At 34.8% G+C, this 9,613-nt stretch overlaps 1 protein-coding gene across 1 annotated transcript in view; it reads left to right on the forward strand.

The window, feature by feature from the left end:
- The first annotated feature begins 8,447 nt into the window (after positions 1–8,447).
- Positions 8,448–9,613, forward strand: part of LOC127831006 (translocation protein SEC62-like) — a 15,901-nt gene continuing 14,735 nt past the window's right edge. The window contains exon 1 of the mRNA XM_052355982.1: positions 8,448–8,588. Within this exon, the coding sequence (XP_052211942.1) occupies positions 8,484–8,588 (105 nt within the window). The 5' untranslated portion in view covers positions 8,448–8,483. The remainder of the gene's footprint in view (positions 8,589–9,613) is intronic.

A 9,613-nucleotide genomic window follows, 5' to 3' on the forward strand; every position in this document is an offset into this window, starting at 1 on the left:
AAATCTTTACAAAGTGGTACCTCCTTCGCTGGCTTGGTTCAAACGCATTTATCTACGTATTTGTGCAAATTTCTGCTAAGCGTTATAAAAATCAAGTCCAACCATAAACTGCATTTGATGTCATCAGTAAGAGACACTATGGGATGATTTGTCACCAGTTAGCGTCAACTGGGTATCAATATGTGACCATGATGTGTTCTCTGAAATAAAGGAAAACATATGAGTCGTGTTCTGAGAAAACTGGGCATAATGCATGGGCGTAAAGTGTCGTCCCAGATTAGCCTGTGCAATCAGGGACGACACTTTTGCCTAAATTGGATTTTTTTCTAAGAAGACACTTCATTTGAACAAATAAATGCCATAAAAGCGGAAAGTGTCGTCCCTGATTAGCCTGTGCGGACTGCATAGGCTAATCTGGGACGAAATTTTCGCACATGCATTATGCCCAGTTTTCTCAGAACAAGGCTCATATGAACCGATATTTATTGCTGTTCATCAGTTTGTCGTATAGATTTTAATTATTTACGAGCACATCGCTCGCAAATAGATAATGGGTGTATAAAAACGGCGTTTGTGGGATTTGAAATAAACTATTCAGTCACTGATCCAAAAAAACTCGTATATTTTATTTCGACCATTAGGCGGTGATAGTATATAATGCGGTTTAATTATAACTCATACCGAAATGCCAATTAATGTCTTAATGCATTCGCATCAGTTCTCTTTTTATGAAAAAAATCAGATGTTAAACGGTTTGTTTGAGTGCATATATATGAGTCGTGTTCTGAGACAACTGGGCATAATGCATGTGCGTAAAGTGTCGTCCCAGATTAGCCTGTGCAGTCCGCAGAGGCTAATCAGGGACGACACTTTCCGCCTAAACTTGAATATTGCTGAGGAGACTTTCTTTAAACGAAAAAATACCCTAAAAGCGGAAAGTGTCGTCCCTGATTAGCCTGTGCGGACTGCACAGGCTAATCTGGGATGACACTTTACGCATATGCATTAAGCCCAGTCTCAGAACGCGACTCGTATATAGTTTTTAAGAGCTAAATCATACTGGTATGGATAATCAATAACGGATTTTAAGATTTGCATTACATTAAGTTCAAGGGTGTATTAACTTTCCCCTGCTGTAATTATGCCAGTTGAAAACTAAAGGTCCATAAATGTGTGTACAGGTTTTATTTAAAAGTACCAATTCACAGATTGACAAACCGAATGTCTTTTGGTTGATATTGTTGTTTTAAAACATTGTATATAACCTATATATTGATCACACATTAATTTAAAAAAGGATGTTTTTACAAGCCCATTTGTTTACATATGTTTCAGAGTGACTTAAAAGTACCCGTTTACTAAAAAAGCGCACTTATTGACAGAGAAAAAATAAAAGAACGATTAAGGAAAAGAGCCATATTACACTTGTATTTAATATCCTGAAAATATCTATTCGTTTGTTAGAAATAATTATTTGCAATGTATAACATACACGACTGACTTAAGTTTAGTGTTACTGTTGTGTTCGTTAAAATTGTTGTGACAATATGCGGACCACTTAACCCTATAAATTCAAATAAAAAATCGAGAATCATGGTAGCTCCGATCTTTGCCTTTAAAGTCAGAAGAAGAAACCACATGTAAAAATAACCATGAACTTAAATGTGGCTCTTTTGGTGCGGCGTATCGCCTCTAATTAGTCGACATTTCAAACGTTATTTAAAAATAATTTAGTTAATGTAGAAATAAAACAGAAGTCAGTATGAAAGTCAAACTTCGGCTATCTTAAATTTGTAAAAAAATGTTGCGCAGTTGCGGTGGTGAACTGTATGCAGTTTAATGAACATGATGTAGAAATTTGCTTGAAAGAAATAGTCACCAGAAAAAAAATCCCACGATAGAAACGAGCAACTATTTCGCTAATTTCCCGAAGGTAACACATTTCGTAGGTAAAAACTGTCATAAAGGATTCCAACGGTTTTTTTTCCATAAGTTATGATTGGGGGAACAAGAATTGTCTTTAAAAAACAATCGGAATCGTCAATGAATATTAAGATAGTACACCCTTTATTGAGAAGAAGATAATGAAGATGATCGGAGTCATTATTTTATAAAACCCTTTACATACTACATGTATACACAAATAGAGCTCGTCGCAACCATCGATGCCGCTTGTAGAAATACGCCAAACGTAACGCTGGGCATACCCTTTTTAACTACATGAGCATTCTAGTAAAACACTAGATGACATCTTTACAATTATTTAACCGAAATTTTACACGGTGATTTCATAGGAAGACTTTTAAAAATACTTTTTAAATGTTTGATATTTAACATATGAAACCATAATGAAACCAAAGAAACGCGCCGCAAGTAAAGATATATGTACATGTATATATAGTATAGTTCTTTTAAATGAATGACCTATACGGTGTTCGTGCATCTCTCGTTTTTTGTTTCAAATTGTTTACTAACGTGCCCTTCAAGAAATTTGATGTTCAAATAGCATTATCTCTTAATTAACAGAATGTGTGCATGTGAACAGTAAAATAGGAACAAAAACATGTGTGCATGTGAACAGTAAAATAGGAACAAAAACACGATTTTCCAGGCTAATCAAAACGGCAAAAAAAGTCAACAATTATGCACGCCCAATTGATAGCTACTGTAGCAAATATTTCAAAATGCATTTCATTGTCAAGGCATCAGATAAACATCTTTTATGGGCGATTAGGAAACTATTATTTGTCCATTTATGTTTTATTTCTAAATTGATTTGGTTGTTTTCTTCAATGCCAATTTTAGTTGATTGCTCACGGTGTATGCAAGAGAAAGCTTAGGTGTGCGTTTACAAGCCCATAGAACCGCATACTGAGGATAAAAAAAGTACACTTCTTACAAAACCTGTTGAGAGAGCTTTCTAAACAACACATTGTTAAATCTAAATGTATTATAAAACTGTCAGTGATGATTATCGAGTACACTTAGATACGTATTTTCACGCGTTTGTAGTCACTTAGAAAGCTAAATTTAATACTAGATTTACGTTTTAAAGGCTTCATTTTCAACCCTTAGATACTGATGAGCAGCAAACAGCATAAAACCTGAACAGACTAAGTCAGATTTCTGAATGATTCAACCCTTTGCATGCTGGGAAATTTGTCGTCTGATAAAATGTCGTCAGCTGAATTTCTAAAATTAGCATTTTCTTCGATTTTTTTCAAAGACTACTATCAGAATAAGAAACAGTTTGGATCCAAACTGTTTGCAAAGGCCTTCAACATTCGGTTCCAGCACTGAATGATTAAACGGTTGTGCTGCATTTGCAGTCTTGCATCCAACTTTTACATAAGATGACTTGGAAATGCTATGCGTCCACCATTCGCGCAGAATCTTGACTGGCCCCAATCATATCATAGTTCGAAAGTATCTGGGCAAAATTCGAATTTTGGTCAAGTGGGGTCAGAAACAAGGTCACTCGATCAATTCTTAAAATAAATTCGTGACCATTCTAAAAAAAAACAGTAAGGACTATATCTTACGAAAACTTCGTTAAAAACTATCTAATCACTTGACCAAATTTGAATCTGGATCAAGTGATGTCAAAATTAGGCCATCGGATTAAACCTTGGGATGAAAAAGTTAAAAAATGCTCTAATCACGTATCGGCCTGTATTATTCGAGCACTTTATTGACTTTCTACGAAGAGCTAATGTTCCAAATGCAAAATGACCACATTGAAGGGATGATTATGGTGATGATGATGCTGATGACGACAATGACGCGCCTATGACGACAAGGACGCCGACAATGAAAAAAAAGACGAAGACATCGATGATGTTAATATTGTTGTTGTTGGCTACGATGCTGCTGTTGATGATGATCAATTATTGTTTTCCGTATCATGACAGAAAACGTCATGCATTTATCTTATTATAGACGGTTTGTTAGACGCTATTAAGCGCCATTTAGAACTTTAAATATTTACACAAAAGATTACTTACCTTTTTAACTCTCTGTAAGAGACGCACTTAAATATTTATATTTCATAAATCCGCGACGTGTTTGTATTTCGGAAATGCGAAAAGTAAATTTGGGGAAATCCACGTCAATTTCTTTCACTGTACAAATGCAGATATAAACATCTGCATTATGCCTTTTATTCCATGTACAAGTTATCGATGTTTTGTAAGATACCTTTTGTAGTATTTGAGAACCTGCCGACAACTTTGGGCTGTTCCTTTTGTACATTTTGTTTTTGTCATCGTGGATTTTAAAATTTAAAAGACGCCCGAAACATAAAGGCTACAAATAACACATACAATGTATGCATTGTTGATGATCACTGAATGGGGATGAATAATTTAGATTGAAGCAATTGTTAATTTTTAAAAACTTTGCAATACGCCGATGTATCCGTACCGTCAATTGCTACAACCTTTATATGCTACAATTGCTTGCGTCCATAGAATATAAATTGTGACCATTATAACCAAATAATCAGAGCATTAGATAATTGTGTCGTAAAAATAACACTCTTTATGACCGTCTTAAAGTTTCTGTTCTCCATTAAAGTTGCTTAAGTTGGGTTCAAGATTACGACAAGAACGTCTAAGATGATAATGACGATGCTTTGAGGATAGTGACGATGATAAAAAAGATGATCGCTATTCTGATATATTGAAAACAAAGAAAATGATAATTATGATGATAATGAGTAGGAGGGTTGAAAATAACGTCGCCAAATGTTAAACCTGTTGTATGTGCACGTAATCCCAAATCCTTTTTCAATTGAACACTTTAATGATAATAAAAATGATAAATATAATGATACTGATAAGGATAATTATTGCTGATGCTGATGTATATGCTGCCGCTGTTGTCGTTGTTGATGATGTTATTGTTGTTGTTGTTGTTGATGATGGTGATGAGAATGATGATGATGGTAATGATGATGATGTGTATAATGATGTGTATGATGATGATGATGATGATGATGATGATGATGATGATGATGATGATGATGATGATGATGATGATGATGATGATGATGATGATGATGATGATGATGATGATGACGACGACGACGACGATGACGACGATGATGATGATGATGATGATGATGATGATGATGATGATGATGATGATGATGATGATGATGATGATGATGATGATGATGATGATGATGATGATGATGATACTGATGATGATGATGATGATGATGATGATGATGATGATGATGATGATGATGATGATGATGATGATGATGATGATGATGATGATGATGATGATGATGATGATGATGATGATGATGATGATGATGATGATGATGATGATGATGATGATGATGATGATGATGATGACGATGACGATGACGATGACGACGACGACGACGACAATAAAAAAAAAATAATAATAAAAAAATAATAATAATAAAAATAATAATAATGAAGGCGTTAAATGTTTCTGTTGGATAAATTAATGTCTTATAAAAGTGTAAATGTCGGTAAGGTAAAATTTAAGTACTCACCATACAAATGAATGAGTCTAAAATCCAGAATTTAACAATCCCTGAGTATTATGCCATCATGTAAATTCTTTTAATGAACATAGATACAGCATAAACACATAAATTTCCTCTTTTGAATTAACAACGTGAGTTTAGCACATCGAAAAGTCGTCGATTCACGACCGTAGATTAATTCTAACACCGACATTTTGGATTAACATGTGTATATTTAAATCTCTACATAATCTGTAAGTGCACCTTAACAAAGCAGTTGATCCCGATATTAAATTTTCCTTTCTTGATTCTTTTGTTAATCCACCTTGAAGCTTTTCAATTTAATCGCGCTATTTAAAATTATTAAAAGTAATGAAACAAATTTCGTCTGGAGACCGAAGCATTTCGGAAACATAATAAAATCGAATGAACTCAAGTGGCAACCTCCTTTAGTGAATTAAAATTTTACATGTACAACAATTAGAACACATCATTAAATTGGATACATTTTTATTTTAATAGATTTAATGTGCGCGACTTGCAGACCGACAATTTTCATTTTTGGGTTGATACTCCAAAACACAATCAATCGAATTAAGAAATGAATTAAGGAACTATAACATATTGCAGGAAAGCGGAGCATGAACAATACATATAATATATCCATTTTATGGGCGATTATCCAAATACGATATTTATATAAAAATATATTTTTACTTGGCGCAATCAAGATATTAGTGAATCCTGATAACACTTCTTGTTATGTTGTCCTTTTTACAATGAACTCCGACAGAAACACATTATTTATCCCGCTTTCCATAATCTTAAAGGGATCTGTTCACGTTTTGGTAAATTGACACAAATAAAAAAGATTGTTTCAGATGCGCAAATTTTCGTTGTAGTTATGATATTTGTGAGGAAACATAAATACTGAACATTTAACATGCTCTAAAAAACAACAATAATATGCATCTTTTGACGATTTAAAAATCTTAAAATTACCAAGCGTTGCAACACGAAACGGTTTAACAATTTTGGGAGTTTTGTTGCTGTCGTTAAATTTTGTGACACTACGAGGATTTCTTAAATACCAAATACAACAATCGTAGTATGAGCAGGGATGGCCGAGTGGTCTAAGCGATATGCTTTTACTCCAGGGGTCAGTTGTGGGTTACTTTTACTTTTCTGTTACTTTTTGTATTCTTTAATTTTATTATTGTTTTTTAATAGAGATTTTTAGATCTAATGTTAACATTTATTTATATAAAGCATTTAATGACAAACTTCAATACATACCAAACTATATGAACAGGCCCCTTTAATAATGAACATATATCAAATTTATTACATTTCCTGTTAATAAATGCTTGACTTGTGCCTAAAAAATGATAAAAAAAGCCTATTTACTCATTCGTCGCTCTGAGATAACAGGGCTTAATGCATGTGCAAAAACTGTCGTCTCAGATTAGCGTTCGTGTACTACACTGTCCCACAGGTGGTTAGCGTGTGGCTATGATATTAATTAGTGAAAACATCATTTTGAATGATAAATAATCATATTATAACGAAAAATTAACTTTTCTGAAAAAAAAATATTTCACTATCAAATATATATATATAACAAGGTATGCAACTCAAAATCACCCCATAACGGGGTGCATCGCTTTGAACAGCCATATCTTCATCAATTGTGCAGCGATTTTCACGATCTCGGTCTTATTCAACGCAGAAATGAATTTCCTTTCTGGAAATGTATATGTCTTGCAATATTTTTACAAATGCTGGGTCAACTTTTAAGAAATAACACGATACACAACACGCATGACCCAGTTGACAGTGATCATGTATTCTTTATGAATGAAATCTACAGTTGTAAAGACACACCTCCGCATTGGACCAATGAAATCACTCGTATGTTTAAAATGTCAGTTAGTTGAAATGTATGTAAACAAAGGTTTCAAACGGCGCTGGACAGTTAGTCTTGATGCAGAATGTAACGACAAGAACGGTAATAATGTTTTTTCATACGTTTTATTGAATTATGGTATCGAACTACATGAACTTTGTAGGGAAGTTGCCCTTTACTCCGTGAAGATTTCAGTCTTAAAGACAGCATGATCACTGTCAACTGGGTCATGCGTGTTGTGTATCGTGTTATTTCTTAAAAGTTGACCCAGCATTTGTAAAAATATTGCAAGACATATACATTTCCAGAAAGGAAATTCATTTCTGCGTTGAATAAGACCGAGATCGTGAAAATCGCTGCACAATTGATGAAGATATGGCTGTTCAAAGCGATGCACCCCGTTATGGGGTGATTTTGAGTTGCATACCTTGTTATATATATATTTGATAGTGAAATATTTTTTTTCAGAAAAGTTAATTTTTCGTTATAATATGATTATTTATCATTCAAAATGATGTTTTCACTAATTAATATCATAGCCACACGCTAACCACCTGTGCACTGTCCCCCTTTATTGGATGTTTTTCTTAGAAGAGAAAGCCCAGTTGTCACAAAGTGCGGCTAATGTATTATAGGCAAATATATAATGCATGATCTGGAGGTAGGGGGGACGGAGGTATGCGTGGGTGGTCTCTTTAAACCCATTTATGCCTAGCGTCTAGAAAAAAGCCTTGGCAAACAACGTAGACCCAGATGAGACGCCGCATGATGCGGCGTCTCATCATGGTCTGCGCTGTTTGCTTAAAGGAATTTATGTAAGAAATATTATAAATATAGAAAAATTAAAAACTAGACATCCCTAATTTTTGAAATAAATTGTCAAATTTAGAAGGATGGGAGAGCCCACTAGGCATAAATGAGTTAACAGTGTAATTGTCCACACTAATTGAATGTTTGCGTTCGGTGGTTTCGCTATTTCTTGCATACCATGTAAAACATGATACACGTAAACAGCTGTTTTATTTAGACACGCACCGTTGGATATACGCATGATGTGGCCTTTACTTGTATCTTATGTTGATCAATGTGCCGCAGACGACAACAATACGGACACACGTTTCCAAAATGGAAGATGACGATGATATAGATCCTAAATGGGAAAAATTAGCGGAGAAAAAGGTAACAAGTTAAACGCAATTAATACTTAATGTGTAGACTATTTAGCTTATAACTACCGGGTACATCTGTGTTGTATTTATGTTTTCAATGAAAAGCGGACTATCATTAATACAAATGGTAGCATATGGTCATGTTTTTAAAGAACAATATACTTATGTCTGTTGACAAATTTGGTGGTCATACTATTTAAATTCTGCATCTCGGCTAAAATGCAGCATGTTGTGTGGTCTGGCCCTCGGGGAAAAGAGATACGTGAGTAAATTGAACTTTCAAAAACTGCCTCAAACTATTAAAGGGGCTGATCAAAAAGTTTCTTGACAAATCGATACAACTGCAACGACATCTATAAACAAATTACGGCAATTAAAACGGAAAGATAGTTCATTGATAAAACAAATAATTGCCAGAGGCTGTCAATATTGGAAAATTATTCACGATTGCGTTTCCGGAACACGTCAAATCTATGTTTAATTTTGTCAATGTGCCATTGCTGAATAAATCGTCAAGTCGACGTGTCCTTAATGTGCGAGCCAAAAATCAATAAAGCTCATTTGATACTTTAACACTGACCGAGATGCTGAATGTAAAAAGATAGAAGCGACTAAGGAATAATCGTTTTATATTTGTTTGTGGTTGATTTTGGAATAGATCGTTGGGGTACTGATTTCGCGAACGGGTATAAAAACTCCACATATTGTGTCATTTCACTGAGTACGGTCAAGTAAGCGCCGATATAAGACATTATGAGTACAGAAATCAAGACCGGTGCCCTATGGGAACGCAAGGACGAAAAAGAAGAACCGGAAGAAGACAGTGCGGATAAACAATCAAAGTATTTTCTGAACCGGGCGGTCCAACGGGATTTCCGGGTGAACGAGCGGCTCCGGAAGCAGGCCTTGAAGTTTGAGAAGGTCCTCGGTGCAGAAGGAGAGGAAGAGGACGCCGGTAACGGGAAGAAACCGGAAGTGGTTCCTGTACCGGAAGAAGACGACGACGAAGAAGACGAATCAAAGAAATGGAAAAAT

This window comes from Dreissena polymorpha, chromosome 5, assembly GCF_020536995.1.
Source record: "Dreissena polymorpha isolate Duluth1 chromosome 5, UMN_Dpol_1.0, whole genome shotgun sequence".
Lineage (NCBI taxonomy): Eukaryota > Metazoa > Mollusca > Bivalvia > Myida > Dreissenidae > Dreissena > Dreissena polymorpha.